This window comes from Amborella trichopoda, chromosome 10 (assembly GCF_054954075.1).
Source record: "Amborella trichopoda isolate Santa Cruz 75 chromosome 10, AtrichopodaSantaCruz75HAP2 v2.0, whole genome shotgun sequence".
NCBI classification, from domain to species: domain Eukaryota; kingdom Viridiplantae; phylum Streptophyta; class Magnoliopsida; order Amborellales; family Amborellaceae; genus Amborella; species Amborella trichopoda.
Window position 1 is genome coordinate 38978389 of NC_142345.1, and position 23138 is coordinate 39001526.

The 23138-nt window shown below is 33.4% G+C and overlaps 1 protein-coding gene and 1 long non-coding RNA gene across 7 annotated transcripts; one reads left to right on the forward strand and one right to left on the reverse strand.

The window, feature by feature from the left end:
- Positions 1-7365: 7365 nt before the first annotated feature.
- On the forward strand, positions 7366-15474 carry LOC110007222 (uncharacterized). Of its 6 annotated transcripts, none has more exons than XR_016041995.1 (5): positions 7366-7540; positions 7686-7752; positions 12542-12713; positions 14215-14417; positions 14548-15474. It is a non-coding gene; the product is annotated as an uncharacterized LOC110007222 (long non-coding RNA). The 6 variants fall into 6 exon arrangements; XR_002280884.2 differs by having other exon boundaries at positions 7367-7540; positions 12444-12713; XR_016041996.1 differs by having other exon boundaries at positions 7426-7514; positions 12444-12713.
- LOC110007221 (protein trichome birefringence-like 19) lies at positions 13812-19359 on the reverse strand. Its single transcript, XM_020666966.2, has 2 exons — positions 18504-19359; positions 13812-15025 (listed from the first exon to the last, which is right to left on the reverse strand). The coding sequence occupies exons 1-2, from the start codon at positions 18999-19001 to the stop codon at positions 14240-14242; spliced, it is 1284 nt and encodes a 427-aa protein (XP_020522625.1). The 5' UTR covers positions 19002-19359; the 3' UTR covers positions 13812-14239.
- Positions 19360-23138: the final 3779 nt, after the last annotated feature.

Sequence of the window (23138 nt, forward strand, 5' to 3'; positions counted from 1 at the left end):
TCAATGTAAACTAATAAAAATATTTATTGCAATCAATTAAGAGGTTACTCATTTGGGTAAACCTAATCCACGAATATTTTAAGATTTCAAAACTTGAGGATGCAACATCTTCAATATAGCAATTAACTTTAACAAAAAAAAAAACCTCATTTTTATGCATGTATAAAAAAATATTGGCATAATATCGACAGAGACTGCCTATGTGCTAAAAAACACAAAATCCAATTGCTCTTTATGAAAATAATTGTATAATAGGTCTCTTTTAGAACCCAAATTTAAAATCGACTAATTTCTAGATTCTTATTTCCTAAGCTTAATCCCCATAAAACTTAACAAATACCCATAAAATGGCCTAATAAACCCCTAGGGACTATAATTGTCTACTAGACCGTAATGTATCATAATCCATAGTCTACACACCCTAAACCATAATCCCAATCTTTTAGAAAGTCCTAGAAGACATCCAACTGAAATCCCAAAAACTACTTAGATTAACTAGGATCAAAGTAGGATTAGAAAGTATTAGAGAACTATTTAGTTGCGTGACATTCTTCCCTAAGAAGGGCCAATTTTGCAAAGATGAGCATGGTCCTCATCTTTTCAAGATGCAGTTTTGATTAGAGAAACTTGTGAGGCCTTTTGGAAATCTTCCCCTACAACATAAAACTTATATATTTCTCTTTATCTAACCGTCAAATCTGAATAGAGGGTTAAGATTGCCCCCATCACAATGTCACATCTTTACACTATTTTATTTTTCATTTTTTTTCTATAAAATATTTTGACACCAAATTTTGTATGTCCAATATTCTATTAAACTCGCACCAGTGAAAAATATAAAAAAAATATTTCTAATAAAATAAAATGACCAAAATACTCTTGAAAATTTCAAGAGGTATTTTGGTCATTATATTTTATCGAAAATTTATTTTTAATATTTTTTATAGGTAAGCCCCAATGAAAAGATGGCGTGTACCAAATTTTATATTCATAAAATTTGTATAAAAAAAATAAAAATAAAATACTTTGAGACATCAGATCTAAGATCAAACGGTGAGTAGCTCTTTTGATCAAAATTGGATGGCTGGATGGTAGGGGAAGCATAGATCTTCTATGTTGTAGGGGAAGTATAGAAACCTTTCCATTTTGTAAATTGCACACTTTCTCTCATGTGAAACATACATGGATTTCATAAGATAGATTCTCAAAGACATGATTTAAAATAAGAAAACGTTTATATAAAGTTGCAACCTTAAAATGTAAAATTACATATGCACCTCAGAAATTCATCGGAAAAGGTTTTTTTAATGTTTGAAAAACCCTCTAATTGATCATATCAATATTGCGATGTAGGAATATGGAAAAAAAGAAAAAAGACTTTGAGTCCCATCTTGCAATACATTATGTAGACCGTCCATTTTCAAGATTTTCATATATTTATAGATCTAATTGATTTTAACCAGTTTTGGAGTTTAAAATTTATAATTAGATATTAAAATAGATTTTGAGATAATCCTAATAATGTTTTTGGCCAAAATTAAATGTTATGATAAACTTTAGAGGTGTGACTTAATTGGATTGTTTATGGTTGCAATCTTATAGAAACCACACCCTTTAAAATAAGCCAAAGAATATGAAATATAAACAAATATGACCGAAAGACCCACTTTAAGATACAATATATTCTTATTATGAATTTTATTATAAAGGAAATTCTCATAATAGAATGCTAAAAACTTTAAGATACAATATATTCCTATCATAAACTTTATTGAAAAGAAAATTGTCCTAATAGACGGCTAAAATAGTCTCCAATTATTGGTGCATGTGTGTACTATTTAGGCCGTCCATTCCCATGCAATAGAAAGGGTTGAAGTTACAAAATTTATAAGAAAATTGATGCTAATATCCCTATTATTAGAAGCATTAAAAACTATCCACTGTATTTTACATTTGGGTGCATAAGGTCGACCTTGAACAATCAAAGTAAGGTTGGCCTCCAAATTTTATCATAAATTGTAATTCAGTTGTCAAGAATTCTTAGGAAGAACTAATAATTTATTTTCATCTCTAATATTATAAAATTCTAAACTTAAAAAATGGTTTAAATCAAGTAGATCACATGAAAATCTTGAAAATGGACTGTCCAGATAATGTGTTGTAAGATACAATATTTTTAGGACTTGAAATCTTTTTTTTTTTTTTTCATAGTCATACATCTCATGCTGAGATGATCAATTAAAGGGTTTTCCAACATCAAACAACCTTTTCCGTTAGATTTTTGATGTGTACATTAATTCTACAATTTAAGGTTGCAACCTTATATAAACTTTTTCCTTTACATTTTTATTCATGTCCTATTTTTTTTTGGGATGTTTTTGCATTTTTTTCCAAAATGCCCTTTTGTTGTTCATGGTAAGGAATCTAAACTACTTATTCCGAGGAATCAAAGCTTCAATGAACTATTAGTCCCAAACTGCTCATTGCAAGGAAAATTGTAGACCATTCAGTAGCTTAGAACTTATAGTGGTTGGTTCAAACCTATTAGTTCCGACCCTAGTTAGCGAGTCTTTGATTAAAACTCAGTTTTTTAAAAAAATCTTTAAATTTTAAATCCGTAAAGATCTTCAAGTTTTCAAAAGATCTTTAAAAAAAATCATGTTTTTTTTAGTGGAATCGTTATAAATCCATATTTTATCTTTTTCAGAAAACTTTTCAATTTTGACTTTGAGATAAGTGCATTAAAAATAAAATTAATTCAGAATCTTGATTTAACGCAAAAGTCCATATATTCTTTGACTAACATATTCCCTTAAAAATCATCTTAAAAAACATGCGCAATGTATTCCAGAAAAAATAATCTCGTAAAACAACCATATATGTCAAATAATGGATGGAGTTAGAGGAAAAATAACACAATGAAAGATCTTCTTTTTTTAAAAAAAAAATCAAGAGCATCATTATAAAGAACAAGAGAGAGATTTACTCATAGTAAAAAATTTAAGCAGCTAGAAATTCAAGGAGAGGTTCCAATATTTATTAAGCATTTTGTTGCTTTCTTTATGCATTTCTTGTTATTTTATTGGTATGCACAACGCAATAATTTGGATGGACCATTGTTTCATATTTTTTGGCGTTTGTGTTTTTGTTAGTTGCAATCCTACATTGAAGGTATTTTTCTTTTCTTTTTCCTTCTAATAGAAATCCTATACATTGGGCTATAGTTTTTATTATTCACTAATGCAGTTCCTGTGTTTGGTGTTGTTACTGTTCTGCCATTATATCCTCCCAGCAAATCTGTCATATGTTTTGTTTCATCACAACATAGTAAGTATTGTTGTGGTATATAATAAAAATGTATAAAAAAATTTGTCAAGTGTTACCCTAAATGATACTAGGTTAGAACACAACATTATTGTTCAATAACTTTAATGCATCTGTATAATAACTGTATATCATAATTATTATTTTTTGTGATCTTTATACTCAATTTTTTCACTCTAATTTTTTGAGCAAAATCCAAAATATTTACAATTATTTAAAACTACCTAAATTTTGGCAATATGTATTTGTCACTTGATTTTTGCCAGAGCAAAAACTGATGTATTACTGTCATTTTGGTTTACCGACATATTATTATTCTTTAAGTTGCTAATTGTGTCCAACTACTTCATTCCTTACAATGAGCAATTTGGAGCTATTAGTTTTTACTGCTTAGAAACATTACAAATTGAAGGGCAGATCACAGCGGTCCAGAGCTATTAGTTCCAAACTGCCCATTAGAATTCCGGTGAGTAGTTTCGAATTGAGAGTTCCAAACTAGGAGATTTTTTGGTAAAAAATAAATAAATAAAAAATGACATGGGAATAAAACATACCAGGTAGAACGTTTAGAAATCCACCATAAGAACATATGGCATAAAAATTAAATTTCGATTTTTTTTTAACATCCAAGATTGGATAGAGTATGTACATGAGGAAGCACATATAAGTATAGTACGGTGCATATATTAGATCATTCAAAGCTCTTATATCACACTATTATATTCTCTTAAGTTTTCATCTTTAAGGCTATAACAAATGACTAAACCCTATTTCTAAGGTATTAATATAACTAAGAGGGGAGCAATTTTTATTCCGCAGCACATATGTACCAGCCTAAGTGGTGCTTTATATATAATAGATACTATTTTATTAATATTTTTGTTTAATTTTCGAAAATCCTGTCAAAATTAATAATAAATGGATGATAATTGAAAATGGGTATATTGTCAAATGGCCCGTAAACAAGGTGTATTTTGATAAATTTTGTATTTTTAATTGTGAAAAAAATATTTGTGAATTATTGTATAATCCCCAAATTTTAGCATTTCGAATAAGGAATTTATGCAAATGATTTAAACTTTGTCGGAATTAAAAAACAAAAATATACATTAGTATCTCCTAATTTTTGTGGCACTAAAAAACATCTCATATCTTACATTTGAGGCTTATTTTTATTTTTTACTTTTATTCCAAAAATCCCTTGTTGGTATCTATACGTTGTGAATCGCTCATTATAAGGAATCGAAGTGGTTTCGTGAATGCTCATGGTAATGAATCAATGCAGTTTGGAATTGGTAGTTCCAGATTGCTCATGCTAAGGAACTAGAACTGCTCATTAGTTGTTGACGACCGATAGAATGGAATCAAAGCGATCCAGAGCTTACTCTTGAACCGGTCATTGTAAGGAACACGGTGTTCTAGAACTACTAGTTTTGGACCGCTTTGATTTCCTTACATAAGTATAGATCAAGGCGGTCCAGAACTTTTTGGATCCCTTTGATCTATTACATGATGTACGATCAAAGTTGTTGGCTTGAGTGCATGCTCAAAAATAATGAAAGTAATGAAAGTAAGACCAAAAGGTAGGTGGAGCTTACCTATGTTAGGGAGTATCAAACTTAACTTAGACGAAAGCTCATTAAGAAACCCAGGCCTATCTGGAGTTGGAAGAATTTTGCGAGATGCATTTAGAGAGGTGATCTTTTGTTTTGCTGGCTCTTGTGGGAAGGTAACGGCTAATGAAGTGGAATTGGATGCATTAGAGTGTAGAGTTCAGATTGTGAGTCAGAAGAATATCAGAATGTCATGTATTGTTGAAGGGGACTATCTGAATGTGATAAATTGATGCAATAAGAAATCCAGGCTACTATGAAGCTTGAGGAGGAAATGGCTAAATATTATGGATATGTGTGAGGGTATCCAAATCTCATTTTAGCATGTGTATAGCGAGGCTAATGACATTGCCGATAGATTGGCAAAACAAGGGGTGTTTATGCAGAATTTGTTTATTTAAGATGTTTTTCCTTTCTAATTTGCTGTAACTTTTGACTGATTAATAAAGCTTTAGTAACATTATCAAAAAAAAAGAAAACAAGAATACATGCTATAACGAATCAAAATGGTCCAAAACTATTAGTTTTGGATTAGGGATATTTTATAAAAAAAAGGAAATACGGAAAAGGGGAAATATTTTTTTTCTGACACTAATTATGATGGATATTAATGTAAATTTCCCATTAAAAGACAAGGACACGTTACCATGCGGCCATGCCTGCACATGTAGAAATATGGGCTTGGAAATAAATACATATATTAAATATAATTTGATCCTAGTTTTTAGAAATTGTATATTCTTTAACATGAAGATTATGAATATAAAAAATAAAATAAATGAAAACTAAAAATAATAATTATATTAAAAAAACATTTAGACCGTTAGTTACAATTGTTTTTAGATGGACCACCTATTTACATCCATCTTTAAGATGAATGCTTTATACCTCTGGACCGTATTTTGTATAAAACAATTGTTTGAAAGATAATCTCATGTAGTTTACGCCGATATATTCAACCTCTAAATTTGGTAAGATGATTTGGAGGGAGAAATATAAATAGATGAGCAAGGGGATTCACTGAAACCTCCGTCACAAAGGAACATTGGCAGTATACGTCTATACTTCATTTTTTTTTTTTTTCTCGGGATTGTATACTATGAACATTTATCATTATACAAAGAGGCCACAATTACTTCCAACATTTAGCTTTTAAATTGAATCGTTTAGGGTGTTACAATTTTTTTTTTACATTTAGCTTTTAAATATAATCGTTTAGGGTGTTACAATTTTTTTTTTTTTTTTTGGACTTTAACCGGTCAGTGGCATATTCACAACCAACCGATTTAAAATACGGAAAAAATATAAAATAAAATAAAATAAAATAAAAAAATATGAAACTTACTCCCTTACTTTTTTCTTCAAAATAGACTTTCTACACAAATACCCAACCAAATAAAAAATAAAAAAATACCTAAACTACTTTCACTTACTTTTACGTTACCGGAGCCTCTCTCTTATATCATGCCAAAATAGGGGCTCTGATACTGTGTAAATGTGGTCTGGCAATAGGGTGTGTAAGGTGTGATCTGGCAGTAGACTTCGGCATTGTGTAAAGTGCGGTCAGGCAGTTGCAAAGGGCAGTCCATTACTGGATTGATGGTGTGCTCCAGTAAAAGTCAATGTTAAATCTGGTCAAAATGATTTTTGTATATGAAAATAGCATTTCCATAATAATAATAATAATAATAATAATAATAATAATAATAATAATAATAATAATAATAATAATAATAATAATAATAATAATAATAATAATAATAATAATAATAATAATAATAATAATAATAATAATAATAATAATAATAATAATAATAATAATAATAATAATAATAATAATAATAATAATAATAATAATAATAATAATAATAATAAACTCAAATGAACTTTTTCCCTTGGGGTATTTGAATAGAAAACTTGTTTAGGAGAAAAAAGTCTAAAAAAAAAAAAAAAATACTGGATAGATAACATGGGATTGGGTACTGGATAGATAACATGGGGTTGGATACTGGAAAAAAAAGTTAGGTACTGGATAGATAACATGGGATACATAGGTACTGGATAGATAACATGGGATCGATAACCGAAAGAACGTTAGGTACTGAAAAAAAGTTAGGTACTAAAAAAACTTAAAAGAACTTGTTTTTCTTTTTATAATTTTCCTTTAAAATATTATGGATAGTGACTATGGCCTTCCTCATACTAAAAGTATACGGTCTCTTTGGGTACATTTCGTTTGCAATTGATTTAATTTAGGATTTAAGTTTGGTTGCGGTTTTTATAAGGTTGTAACCTTAAACAATCCAATTAAGGTGTATCTTAAAATTTTATTATAATATATAATTTTGTTGTAAAAAATATTTAGTATTATTTTAAATTTTTTTTTTATGCTTAATTATAAATTTTAAATTAAAAAAAAAAAAAAAGTTAAAATCAAATAGATAACATTCTACAAAAATGTGTAGCAACCTGCACTATTTTCGGGACACAAAAACTTTCTTTTTTTCATATTCATGCGTATCGACGTCGAGATGATCGAGGGTTTTACAACATTCAAATTTCAGATAGATTTTTGTGGTGCGTCTGCAATTCTACAATTTAAGGTTGCAACCTTATATAAACTTTTCCCTTTAAATTTCTCCATCGACATTCTTTCCATCTTCTCTGTTAGCTAACGCTCTCTCTTTCCCGCTTTACTGCAAAATTTTACACGTACATCTCTCTCGTTTTGCTTCAATTTTATGTTAGGGTTTAGTATATGGTGTATCTGCGGATTGAGAAAGCTTCATTTTGAGGTCGTTCTGCACATGCTATGGTGAGCTTATTATTCAGTTGTTTAAATCAATCTTAAATTGGTTTTTATTTATTGGTGGTTGGAAGTTTGAACCTTTTGTGTTGATTATGTTATAATATTTGAATAACATGTGGACTTTAGTATGTCATGGATTTACTTGTAGGGTTTTATGCTCTTTTCTTGTTGAAGCCATTGAATGTTTCATGTTTTTCAGTTATCAGGAGAAGAAATTTTTATCTTTCAGGGTCTTACTTTTGCGTGCTTGGACTCTGGCAATAAATTGTTTTCAGGCTTTAATCTGGAATTCTGGATGTTCATTTATGTTGATTTAATTTGAGGTTTTGACCTCTCTTCGACTTCTATTTGATTTTGAGTGTGTTGTTCTATAGGTTTGTATTCATTTCTTAAGAATTTCGTGTGAAATGCTACTACAGTATAAATTCTGCTTGATAAATGATGGGGTTTCATGATACTGCTTTTATGTTTGATACCAATACGAAATTTTCTCGCAGCTGATATGTTGAATGTTTCTGTGTTATTTGGCAAAAGTTCTCCTATATTTACTTTTGTCTTCATCAATATTTGAACATGAGTGGAGTGATATCAAATAGAGCGATGTATTTGGGGGAGGAGTTGGAGAATTGAGAGAGGATGAACTATGAGAGACGATATTTCGTTTTGGAATTGAGGGAGATATTGGAGAAATTTATTTGAACATGCCTGGGTGTTTCAAGGAAAGTACTTTTTGGTTTTCTGTAGTCTTAGAAAATGATGGCTGTGATTCTTTAATCGTACACTGAATGACATTTCTAATTACTTCTTTCCTTAGAATCCATGTACTGTGGATGCTAATGGGCTTCTATATCCTATTGAGAATGAGCAGACCTAGTTATGGGTTGCAATTTATAATTCCTAAAGAGTAAAAATTTAGGTGTGATATAATATTGATAGATGCTCATCCATGTATCTTGTAGCCACTTATCTTCAAAAAAATATGGGATTCAGTAGACAGAAAATTCTATTTAAATGGTCATTCCTTCTTGCATTGCGTTTTATTTGGATCATTTGAAGTGTTTTGTTGTTCTATGATAATCAATCTTTGGGGTCTTTTCGCATGATTACTTGTAACTTTAAAGCGCATGTAAGGATGGAGGGGTTAAAGGGGCAGGCAGAAGTGTATCAGAGGTCCCTTTTATATGTTTGTTTGGGAGTTCCTGCCCCCCAAGCATTAGAAGGGATAATAATATTTGTAGAGGTGACACTAGATTGCAAAAGCACTCAAAAGAAGGACCACAGACCAAGTGGAGGAGGTGATAGGGCGATTTCCCCAGAGTTGCTATCAAGTGGAATTTAAAGGAAAAGAAGAAAGAATGTGAGGGCCTATGTAGTGGAGGTGGAAAAAGGGCAAGCAAGAGAGTTTGGAGTTCTTACGAGGTAAAATTTGAAAGTGGATGATAGAGGTTGATGATGGTTTTTGTAGAAGAGGCTGGGGTTTCCATTTTGAGGAGAGGGACCAAAGGCATTCTCGGCCCCCTTGATGTACAGATACAGAAAGGGCTGTTTCTGTGGGCTGTACTTTGGGGAAAGTTTTTGGAAAGGTAACGCAAAGTCCTGCTTATTTTATAAAGCTAACAATTAAATTGCACCTGATTGGGAGAGATGCAAATATGTCGAGGAAAGAGTGTGCTGTTGATTGTAATTTCCCTTGTTTTTGTTTCCTTGCATCATTGTGTACCAAGTTTCCCAAAATTGCTCTTGTCTCCAAAACCAACTGTTATGTGTCTTACAGTGACTCAAGGAACTGCTGCTTTTGTTTACTTCTTGAGGTTTCCTGGTGATGTCTGACTTACAAGAAATAATAAATCTAAAGGGTGTTGTTTGATTATGCATAAGAGCACACATAAATTGTATTCTAATGTTAAATGAGTTCTCAGCTCTTAAAAACCCTAGGGAGTGGAGAAAACCTTATCATGTCCTACAACAATGCACTTTAGCATCTATGGAGAATCCAATAAACCTGCCTATTTGCCCCACCCTAGTGGAGTTTGTAGTGTCACATGACTCAAGGGAGTCAGCCAAGTCTCCATCATAACCAAGCTTGGCATTGTGTCGACTCGTTTGCCAAACTCTTTGTTAAACATGACTTTGACATGACTTTACTTGGTTGGGATGGTAAACTGGCCAGTGAAATTTCAATTTACACCTGGAATTATGAGTTTGTTCCTAAAATCGATGTATTCATGAACCAAAAAGAATTTACTTGAATCCAACATGTTCTGACCCAAGAAGCAAGGTTAGTTAGTGGTCCCATCTTTCATGTGAAACAATGAGACAAAATCCTTTTCAGCTTGCAAATGGAGATAGTCGCTGAACAGATTGGGTTGAATCTCCACCCAACATCCAGATCTTCAACTGGATCGTCTCTTCCGAGAGAGCTTTCACAATGGATCTGCTACAAAGGAGAGGACTCTAAATCCCCAACAGGTGCATTATGTGTATTGCAGAAGAGGAAAGCAATGCCCATCTCTGCATCCATTGTGAGCTGGCGCCTTCCCTCTGGGCCAAACTCCTCCAACGTTTCCAGTGGCAGTGGGTAACCCCACCCGATGTTCCCCAACTCCTTTGGTCAGCCTTCTCTCCCCCTTGGCCGAAAGCTGGTAGACTGCTGTGGCGGGCATCAGTGGCTGCAACCTTTTGCGATTCCCAGGCTTCCAATAACTATGGTTTCGATCAGTGTTCCGGTTTGACTCGGGAATCGCCATGGACGGATCGAATCGCCGAAAAAACGGGAATCGTCTGATTCTGTTCTGTACAGTGACTCGCCGATTCACTGTACGGAATCGGCGCGTCCGTACATTGAATCGGCGAGTCCCGTACGGTTTTTTTTTTGTGTGTGTGTGTGTGTGTGTAATCCATGATAGATTTTTTTGTAATACTTGATCGATTTTTTTGTAATCCATGATCGAATTGTTTTTTTTTTTTTTTTTTGGTAATCCCTGATCAAATTTTTTGTTTTTTGTTTTTTTTTTGTAACCCATGATAGAATTTTTTGTAATCCATGATCGAATTTTTTGTAATCCATGATCGAAATGTTTGTTTTTTTTCCTTGTAATCCATGATCGAATTTTTTGTTTTTTTTTTTTTTTTTGTAACCCATGATAGAATTTTTTGTAATCCATGATCGAATGTTTTGTAATACATGATCGAAATGTTTGTTTTTTCTTGTAATCCATGATCGAAATGTTTGCTTTTTTTTTTGTAATCCATGATCGAATTTTTTGTTTTTTGTTTTTTTGGTAACCCATGATAGAGTTTTTTGTAATCCATGATTGAATTTTTTGTAATCCATGATCGAATTGTTTTTTTCTTTTTTTGTAATCAACAATTGAATTTTTTTTTTTTTTTGGTTTGTTTTTTTTTGTAATCCATGATCGAATTTTATGTAATCCATGATCGAATTCTATGTAATCCATGATCGAATTTTTTGTAATCCATGATAGAATTTTTTGAAAATTTGTGATTTTTTTTTTTTAATCCATGATAGAATTTTTTGAAAATTTGTGATTTTTTTTTTTTAATCCATGATCAATTTTTTTTTTTGTAATCCATGATAGAATTTTTTGAAAATTTGTGATTTTCTTTTTTTAATCCATGATCGATTTTTTTGAAAATTTGTTTTTTTTTTTTTTAATCCATATTATTCGAAGAGAAAATGAGAGAGATGATGATTCTGAGGCCACCCTATCCCAGCCATATTATTCACATATCGAGTCCCAACAGCAACAGTGTAGGGATGAGCACGATAGTGCAGGTGAGCATGAAGGATGGACAATCTTCGGGGATTTTAGATTAGGAACACAACAAAACACTAACACTCAGGGATTTGGGAATAGTCAGATGCCTGCTAATATCGATAATTCGTTTTTAGATCGAATCAATGAATTGTTAAACGAATTCAATTAATGGCACCAGCGTGACCAAGAAGAACAATAACGTCGTCTATCATTTTATTTTTAGATCATATGTTACTAATTTTATGCTTTATTGTAGTCCATGTATGTTGATATACTTATTCCATGATTATGTTTATCCTTTTATGTGATGTACATTAAATGCTGAATGGCGGTTCATGCAGGGAAAGAACATATCAATATTCGCATATTCATTCAAAAACATGAAAATTCTTAATGGAGTACCTTCATTTCTTATTGAATTCCTAAAAAATAATATTTATAATGAATTTTAATAATTTTTTCGGATTTTTTTTAAGCTTTATTCTGACCGATTCACCCGATTCCCGATCCGGATCGTCGATTATTCGATCCAGATCGGTTTTTTAGAAACCCGATCCGGGTCACCGATCCGTTTTTTAAACCATTGGTTTCAACCAAAGTTTGTGTAGGCTTAAGGGTATCTCTTTTGGTTTTTGTGTTGCTTCATTTCTTGTAATCGTCGTACTTTATTGTGAACATCTCTGCTTACCCCTCTCGTTTTTATGTGCCAATTTTTCGTACTCCTGCAATGAATAAATGGAAATCACTTTTCAATGTAAAAAGATATTACATTATTAACTGGTGATGGGGTATTAATGTTCCATAATAGGCTCTCTTTTTCTTTTTCAAACAAAAATGCTCTGTTTTTTGTGGATTTTCATCTTAAAAAGTGTTGCCAAACTTGTTTATTTACCCAAGTTATGAATTCTTGTTTTGTAGGATTCGAAGGAGAATGGACAATTTCATCTTTCCCACCTTCTTTTAATGGTTTGGCAGTTTTCTTAGTAACCCTTATATCATCATTCCATGACTTGCAGATTTGTCGGCCATAGCGAGGAACTTTGTGTAGAAGAGCTAAGAAGGTTTGCAGCTAGAGGAGCGCTTTCAAATCCGGATCCGACCCGGGACCTAATCGTTCGGACCCGATCTGGGTCCTGGTATAGGTTCAAGAATTGGATCCGGTGGGTCGGGTCTGGGTCCAAATAACAGGTCTGGGTTCATGTAGACCTGACCCGAATAGTGATACTATATAAATACTGTTTAATATAATATTTTAATAATATTTAATTAATATGTACATAAATATAACCATATTGTTTTAGTATATTATTGAAATAATACAGGTATATGTTTAACATAACATTTAAATATATTTAAAGCTTTTTTTTTTTGTTTGGGTCGGTTTGGGTTTGGGTCTAATAACTTTAGGTTTGGTTGAGTCTGGGTCCCATCCCTGTGTCTCTGAGGGTTCCACTACTGACTTAGTGGAGCTAGGTTCTTGATTCTGTTGAGGAGTTGGATGAGTTGTAACACATTCATGGGTTTAGATGGTTTGCCAAGGGAAATCAAACTGCTGGTTTCCTTATGATTTCAAAGGCTCAGGAAAAATATCTGGATGAAGCTTCTGTGGTCTGATGCCAAAATGGGAACTTTTGAGAGGACTTTTTTTTTTTTGAAACTAACTCTTTTCATAGGCTTTACAATTTGAGATTCGTATATTGGCTACCAAAAATTGATCTTAAGGGTTATCCTTGGCTAAGTTTTGATAGGCCTCTTGCGGTGGATGGTGGAATGAAAGATCCTCTCTTTCCACAATGAACTGGGGAGTCCTAGAAATTTTGACCAAACCATTAAGTAGTTAGTGATAAAGTTTTCTCCACTAAGTTTGAAGATGGTGGCACTTTTTACTTCCTCTTGCCAAGGAGGCTTTGAGTTGGGGGCATCAAGATTTATGGTGGAGTTTACTAGTCCTGAGTAGTCTAGTTTTTCAGTCTTCTTGATTTATTTGTGTTGAGTCTCTTTCTTTTGAATAGTGGTCTTGCAGAATGGCTTTTTAGGTGTTTCGTTAGGCTTAGGCATTTGCAGCCTACTGGCCTTTGTTAATAACATGGAAATATTCTTCTGATTTTCTATAATACTTGAGACAGCCATTGTCAGGGATAAATATGGACTTTTTATTAGTACTTAGTGACCAGTTAAGTCAAGGGAGATTGAGGGCATTTATGTCATTGACTTGGTTAAAAGAGGAAACAAAGCAATACAGCTCTCAAGGTCATTTTAATATGTAGACAAATAGGAGAGCAAATATTTGGTATCTTCTGGTACAATTCACTGCAGAATATACAAATATCAATTATTTACTGACCAACAAAATGGGGGACAGTCTGCAAATGGTAATGTAGGCCATTATTTGCATGTAAAAGTATCCCAATTAGGCCTTCAACTGCGATATAATGAGACACATTAGGGTGATGTTACAAATACATCACCGTTACATTTATGACTATTTGGACAGATATCCTGTACCAAACACACAACACTAAATTAATTCCTGGAATCTTTCCTTGTATAATGTATCCATATAAATCCAATTTCATGGTTTTAAACTCTCTCTTCCAAAGCCATTCTGGTCTTTTTCATCTTTCTCCTTTCCAAATCCATTCTGAACTTTTGTGACTCCTAATTCCAATTTGGTGATTATTTGTTTCAGTCTCTCTCCCCAAGTGCTGCAGGTGTCATCGTAAGAGTGTCCTCCCAACTTCCGTCTTCAACATTTCAAGTAGAAAAGAGTTCCAGCTATCTATTGGACCCGGAAGGCACCAGTGCACACAATCATTGTACAATGGCACATTCTCTTGAGGCCAGTGCCCGAACCTACTCGGGTGGCCATCAGGCCTCATTAACATAGCCTGGGTAGTGTCAATAACTCTAAATTTGTGCCCTCTCTCTCGAGCCACTCTTTCTGCATCTCTAAACTCCTCAATTTGGATCATGTACAACTCCATGCTCATCCCCTCTAACATTGTCTCATTGCTCTTGACAGGTTTGGTTCTTATACAGTTCCCACCTTCATTCCAAAGACCACCCTCAAAGTGCGCAGGGGCAAAGGTCCTCAAGAAAGTTGTACCCTTGAAATTTTGTAGCCCATTAATGGCTTTGAATGCTGTTCTGAAGGCTCTTCTATAGGCATAGTATATGCCCAAGTCTGTGATATTCTTCTGTTTGCAATAGAAGCACCCAACGACTTTGCCTTGCTCATAGAAGACCATAGGTCGAACGAACCAATGGCCGGCAGATATGATGACATAGTCAAATCCTTCGATCTGGGCTGTCCAATTGTCATCAAAGGTATCGAGATGGAGGTTAAATAGCCCTGTGTGCATGGGGCCCAAAGGGTCAGCTTCCATAGATTTGACAAGGTAAGGGGACCAAAAGGCAGCAATGGTGAAATTGTAGGTGGTGTAGAACCAACGCCTGAACCTCTCGTCACTGACAATGGAGGCGTCCACAGGGTACTCCACCTAGAGATGTTAGAAGTTAAGAATGGTTATCAGAGATAGAGAGAGGTAGTAGTCACAAGCAACATGAATGCCTTTGCATAGTGATAGTCATCCAAGAAAGTTCAAATATGGTGAAATTGATGAACCAAAGAATCCCACGCGAACATGCGCTAGGGAGTATTGCTGTAGTTTCCCGTAGAACAGAAATAGTGTCGCATCCCATTGTCTTTCTCCATTCATTTGGTCAGTCAAGCTTGCTAAAATAAAACTTAAAATCACCTGGCTATCTTGCTGGAGATCTCTGCAAGCTCTGGCCAAAATGTCTTGAAAAATGGAACAGGAGGATTCTATTTCGATCCTCCTAATGGAAGATTAAATGGTTTCTTTTAATTCAATATTTTGAATATGTACACATGCTTCCTAGCAAAAATTTCTACTTAGGTGTTTTATATGAAATTAAGATTTTAGTATATGGGGGAGTGTTAGATGCTCGACTTGTTCAGCTACGATACATGATCAAGCCTGCCAAAATAATAGTTAGGAAGATTCTTTTTTTATCGGAAAATATTTTAGATCACGTTTAGTCACTCCAAAAATCAATTCTATAAAAAGAAAGGGAGTTTTGTAAGGGCTCTTTTCTGCTGTCTTGATTGAAGCACCGAAAGCCATCGATTTGGTGGACGGCACTTCCTGCTCCAACAGCTATTACTGTCCGTTTGTATAGCAAGCAGATATACCATTGTAAGAGTCCAAAATGTGGTTTTTCTTAATTTGGATTTGATCACAAGGTGAAATTGAATATTTTTGAAAAAAATTCAAAAATTCAGTTTTGTGGGCTTTGGTCAACATAGGAGAAATGGACAACGCCATTAATAGGTAGTTCTCCCCTAAAAAAAAAGAATTGATTTTAATCTCATTGATCTAAATCAATGGCCCTCAAATGTAGATTATGAATCAAAGGACAATTGATTAGGGTTGTAAGACCTCTCCATAAATATGGACTGTATATCATCATCATCCAAGCTTTATCCAAATCCAAGCTTTATCCAAACTATTTGAGGTCGGCTGAACATTTCTTTTTCATAATACGTTGGTTTTTTTTAATATCATCTACATTGTTAGTTGCATTGCATGTATATTTTGTTCAATGTACTGTTTCTACATGCCAATCAAAATACGGATACACGTGATTAGTTTTTAATAAACATGGTTGGCGGGGAGTCGGGGAGTCGGATTACAGTTGATTTATCTCTTAGCCTGTCGCCTGTCAAGTGTGTTAGGTATATAATCCCAAACAACACGGTCAAAAGAAACAGTGATAAACAAAGCTAACTTCATCCTCATATGCTCACCATCCTTTCGGATATACAAAATTCTCTCTCATTGTTGGAAAAACCGGCCGTTCTGACCGGTAACTGCCCGGTTAGATTGGAATCTGCCACTGGTCGGTATTGATGATCAACCAGGTATTTTTAAAAAATAAAATCTAAAATTTATAAAATTCTAAAAAATTCTAAAAAATAAGGGATTTTGTTTGTAATGTATTTTTTAAAACATATTTTTATCAATATGGCAAAAATTAGCAATTGTTTTGGTCATTAATATTTATTTTTACGTTTTTCCATCTTTTTTAAAAAATTTCAAAAATACCACTGGGTAAAAATCCATTATTTAAAATTCATTTTTTTAATTAAATTTCAACTTCATTTGGATGTGCTTTGTTTAATCATTATTTAGATATACTTTTCATATTGTATTAGGTTTGTTTTTGTATTTTTTTTAACATTTGTTTAACCGGATAGGATTTGCCCAATTAGAACAGTTGAACCTGCAGGTTTACTGGTTAGGCCGGTTGAACCGCTTCCAAGCCATGTCCAGTTGTCCGGTTAACCGTTCCGATTCGATTTTTCTAACACTGCTCTCTCTCTCATATTGGTACCTTTGAAATTTGAATAATTTGACATGTTGGTGCCTCTCTCTCTCTCTCCGTCGTGTTGGTACCTCTCTATCTTCTGGAAATTTGAATTCTTCACATGTTTGTATCTCTCTTTCTCTCTGATTTTGGTAAATCTTTTCAATCTGAAATTTGGATACTTACTGGACGTGAAGGTATCATGATAGTTTAGATTATTGAATGTGAATTTAGTTTCTTTGTTTATATTTGTTCACTCTCTTTGGGGGATTAGGTCTTCTGCTTCACAACCTAATTTGGTTTCCTCGTAGGAATGGAATCTTTTTGCCCTTTACCATTTATTCATTTAAATTTGAAAGTGAAAGTAATGCTACACGTGTGTCTAGGAACATGGTAAGCATAAAACGTTTTGAATATTATTCTTTCCTGCAATGCTACAAAATAAGGATGGGTTTCTGAGTCGGCCAACTCATTTGTACACATGTGGCCCCCTCTAAAATTCATTTTAGATATGGTTTTTTTTTCTCTAATTTTTTTATGAATTTATCATTTAGCCAATTTGATCATGAATATGAAAAGAAAAATCAAATTTTAAAATTAAAAAATATATTATTTTGGTATTTTTTGGTGCTGGGTTACCCATCCTTTTTCCATAAAATAATAAGGATGGGTAACCCAGCAACCTACCAATGACTAAAAATGAAAAGAAAAGGTAAGCAAAGAGAGCCAGGTTTGACAAATCCTAAACAAAGCAAGTGCCATACTGGCAGGATACCGTTTCAAGGAATTGGACTAAATAAGAGAGAAGTACAGCACGCCCTAGAGTAATGATACTAAATAAGAGATATAAGTACAGCACGCCTAAAGTAATGGTGATTTAGGATTAAGAAAGATATGAGGTATAATCTCCGCTGCGGGAGCATATTGTACATTTACTTCCTTCCATAGGAATGTTCAAGTGTATTTCTCAAATTAAAAATTTAGGATCTACTTTAGAATAACCAGATAAGTATTTTCAAGAAATAAAAAAGAAAAAACTTAATTGAGTTTGCTAGAGGTGTGTATTTAGGTGTTTAGTATCTCGTTATGTAAGTGTAGGACCTCTCCCTCTCTCTCTCTCTCTCTATCTCACACACACATTCACACACAGTGAAAAGGCAGCTCTTTCAACCTAAGAACTAACACACAAACATACAGGCAATAACTTTTGAACCAAGGAGTTAAATGGAATAGTTGAAAGGTCCTTTTCAAAGCAAAATTATAGAAGCTTCTCTAGCAACTGCTGGGGGCCTAACACCTAAAAAAGGACTCGATGAGTAAAGCAAAAGGAACACACAATCTATTCAAAATAAACATATCATCCTACTCACACGTGTATGCTCTCTCACACGCATGCAAATGTTGTATGCATGTGCATCTGCACATATGCATTCGCATTTCTGTATCAGAGAGAGAGAGAGAGAGAGAGAGAGAGAGATTCTGTGTGTTTGTGTTCTTTCCTGGCTTACTATCCAACAAACCAACAAAAGTGACACAAAAAGTGCAGATTACTTAGAATGTGAGGCCTTGGTTGAGGCTAAGGCTTACCCTGGACAAGAGGCAAATCAAGGACTGCATATGGTTCCTCGCAACCGAGTCGCCCACGAAAGCTATGGACTTCCCTCTCACAGTCTCGAAAAACTCCGACGGATTGAACTCCGGCATCTCGCACTCATCTGGTCTCCACTTCCATTTCATGAACCCAGTGTCTGGCCTTCCATATTTCATGCAATTTTGTTGATCATGAATGGCCCAACATGTGGTGTTGGTGTAATAAGGGGCCTTTGGGTCAGGAACCCATTCTCCTGTAAATATATCACAACTTCTACTGGTTTCTTTAAAGGCCCCAAGATCGTTAGCAGTAGAATCTCTTATGTTGTTGCCCCAAAGAGTAGAATTTATCAAAAGGAAAGAAGGAATTTTGATACAGAAGGAGAGAGGAATGACAGCAAAGAGAATAAGGATTGATGACAGTAAGAGTGCAGCTCTTTTTGGGGCCTTTGAGAAATAATTCCCAATTAGGGTTTCTAAGGAATGGAGATTCATGGCTGTAGGAGTTTGAAGCCCTTGGGACCTGCAAGGGCAGGACACAAGGAATGGATATATATGCCACACATATTATTAAACAATACCATGGTCTTTGGGGGCTCACCACTTTTCTTGTTTTAATTTTTTTTTTAGTAGTTTACATTTTGGTGGGGAAGGGGGTAAATGGACATTAATGTCCCGAGGATTCAAAATAAGATAGTTTCGATAGCAAGATGTTCCTCTCAATTAATTTATTTTATCACAATTTTTTAAAAAGATTATTTTTAAGTTTAAAATTAAGAAAAATATCTCAATATCCTCTATTTTTAAGTTTCATATCTCCGTACACCCAAAGATTAAACACATATCTTAGGTTATAAAAATCCTATGTTTTATATCTTTTAATACCCTATCTAACTTTACCCTCTTCAATCCTATTTTTTTTATCCAAACAAATTATAGAATGACAACTCTTTCTAAACTCATCTTAGCTCTCTTCACATGTATCTCCCGGACTTTTCCCTCTTTCTTTTTCCCCACCAGAGTGACCCCAAACACTTTCTCTATCCGTATTAGCTCTCCCTCAAAAATAGGTTTATTAGATGCATGACCCCCACCTACTCGTCTCTCTCCCTCAAGAGGTATAATTGTTTAGAAAGGTGCATAGAATCACTCTACCATCATTTCCATTGATCTCTCTCTAAAAAAAAAAAGTGCATAATATCACTGCATCACTATTGCCGTTGATCTCCTCTCTAAAAAAATGTGCATAATATCATTGTAACACCATTGCTATTGATATCCTCTCTAAAACGAAGTGCATAAAATCACTGTACCACCATTTCCATTAATTTCTCTCTCCGCCTGTGACTGACTCCAAGTGTTTTCTCTCTCTGTACTACCTCTCTCTCTAAAATAGGTTTATTAGATGCATGACCCCACCTCGTCTTCTCTCTCTCTCTTAATAGGTGTAATTGTTTAGAAAAGTGCCTGGAATCACTGTAACATCATTACCATTGATCTCTCTCTAAAAGTGAGTGCATAATATCACTGTACCACCATTGCCATTGATCTCCTCTCTAAAAAAAAGTGCATAATATCACTGTACCACCATGGCCATTGATCTCATCTCTAAAACGAAGTGCATAAAATCAGTGTAGCACCATTTCCATTAATTTCTCTCTCTCCCCTGTGATTGACCCAAGCCATTTCTCTCTCCGTATTACCTCTCTCTCTAAAATAGGTTTATTAGATGCATGACCCCCACCTCCTCCTCTCTCTCTCTCTCGCAACAGGTGTAATTGTTTAGAAAAGTGCCTAAAATCACTGTACCATAATTACCAATAAGTGTAATTGTTTAGAAAGGTGCCTAGAATCACTGTACCGTAATTACCAATAAGTGTAATTGTTTAGAAAGGTGCCTAGAATCACTGTACCGTCATTATCATTGATATCTCTCTAAAAAAACTGCATAATATCATTGTACTACCAATGTCATTGATCTCCTCTCTAAACAAAAGTGCATAATATCCCTGTACCACCATTGCCATTGATCTCCTCTTTAAAACGAAGTGAATAAAATCATTGTACCACCATTTCCATTAATTTTTCTCATCGATCTCCCTCTCTAAGAATAAGTGGATAAAATCATGTACCACGATTGCGATTAATTTCTCTCTCTTAAACGTAGATATAAATGTAGATAAACCCTAATCAAGGGAACCAAAAATTGAAATCCCAATCTCTAACAACAATGGAGCCAAACACCAGCTCTTCTTCATATGTTTCTCTCTACACCAACTCTTCTTCATATGTTTCTCTCTACACCAGCTCTTCTTCATGAGTTTGTCTCACAACATTAGCCATGGCCTCAACAAGCGAGGCTTTAGCTAGAGCGTACAAGCAAGTACAGCCCAACAAAACCCACATTCAGGATCTGGGCAAATACCATCTCCACTTACAATAAACAGAGTGGAACGACGTTATGTTTCATCGCTGTGGTCGAAGGGAAGGAACCGGATGTAGCAGGAGCTAATTATAAGTTAGCAATCTAGGTTCTTGAAGATCCATTTGTACGGGCTTGGGGTAATATAGAGAGAGGGGTAGTACGGGGAGAGAGAAGGGGTTTGGGAGAGGGGTTTGGGAGAAAAGAGAGAAAAGATGTGTTTAAAAAGGATAGTCATTCTATAATTTGTTTGGGTTAAAAAAATATGATTAAAGAGAGTAAAGTTAATTAGGGGGTTAGAAGATATAAAACCTAGGATTTCTGCGATGCTAGATATATTTTTAATTCTTGGGTGTATGGAGATATGAAACTTAAAAATAAGAGATAAAGATATTTTTCCTTAAAATTATTATGCTATAAAATTATAAGATATGAATTTCTTAAATTTTAAAGTAAATTTAAGTCATTACAAGATCTTTGTTTGAAGAAAAGGATCTCTCTTATTTTAAGATATTGAAAGATTTAAATTTTGGAAACTTACATTGCCAAAAACAAGGGGAAAGATTTGTTAGAGAGAGTTTTTTTTCTAATTTATCTTAAATTATAAGTGGAAAAAAAGCAGTTGAAACTCTATTTTTCTTTCCTTTGTCCATGCGTCCGGGACCGATCAGGAATTGTCCGTTCACTCACAACATTTGGATGATCATTTGGAGGACATCAATCATGTTTTCATGAATTATCTATTCACTCACAACATTTGGATGATCATTAGTGAGCCCATGAGTCATAGAGAAATCGTGGACCAACTTGACATGCCGGGTTTACCGAAGTTGGGGTATTTTATGAAAAGCTTTTAGGGTAACCATTCCATGGGAAATATGGAGAGGAAGCGGAATTGCTTTGGTATCTCTAGAGTGGATATACTTGCTAATATGGATTGTCGTGTAAATAAGAATAGAAAGGGAGGACTTTGGAGTCCGCCACTAATGGGATGCATGAAGATTAATTTTGATGGAAGCTTGGTAAGAAATCTGGAACCGGCATGGTTGGGTAGAGTGATAAGGGACCATCTGGGTAATGTTTTTTTATTAGACTTTGGCAACTTTGTTGAACTGATAGCCTTGTATTACCTTTTTTTTTTTGAGATTGTATACTGTGAAATAATTTAATATTGTTACATGATAGTATAACCATTTCTACCCATTAGATGTCAAAATGGATCGTTTGAGGTGTGTTACAAAGTTTGAGATTTTTATTTTTATTTTTATTTTATTTTTTAACTTTTGAGCTTAACCACCCAATTTAAAATCTAATGTATAAGAATGCTTATGGCATCATTGCACTAGAAATAAATGAGATATATATATATATATATATATATATATATATATATATATATATATATATATATATATATATATATAAGTTTGTCTAAAGTTAACAACTCCTCAAAATACAAAGGTTAAAGTTAGAAGGGGTTGTGATGGATGTAATTATCAAAACAATCATTGCTTTTTTATTAAAAAATTATTTAAATAGGCAACTTTACCATTAAGTAAGGGCAAATGTGATATTTTCACAAAAGTACAATGGTACTTTAGAAGTTAGTGTTCTGGAACTTTATTTGTAGAGTGTCATTATCTTTTAGTTAAAATTTCAATTTTACCCCTTACGGAGATGACAAAAGTACCTTTTGTCTTGTAGTAATATTTACAAAATTGCTCGACAAAAGCAACTGTTTTTTAAAATTAGACTACAAAATTAATAAATCCATCATTCACAACTCTCTTTATCTTGAATTGTTGTAATTTGAAAGGTTGTGAGGTTTAGAATATCCATATATATATATATATATATATATATATATATATATATATATATATATATATATATATATATATATATATATATATATATATATATATATATATATATATATATATATATATATATATATATATATATATATATATATATAGAAGATACTACAAAACGCTTATAGGCGAAAATGAACAGTGAGTTTACCTACCATCATCACTGTCCAAAGTTCATCGCATGATCATGATGGTCTAGTAGTATTTTTTTATTTTTAATTGATTTTTACAAATCAGAATGACCTGAAATTTGAAGTGTGTGTTCATAAAAAATAGGTGAATCTATGAAAAATATCAAAAAACTATTTTACATGAAAAACATTGATAAAAATACCC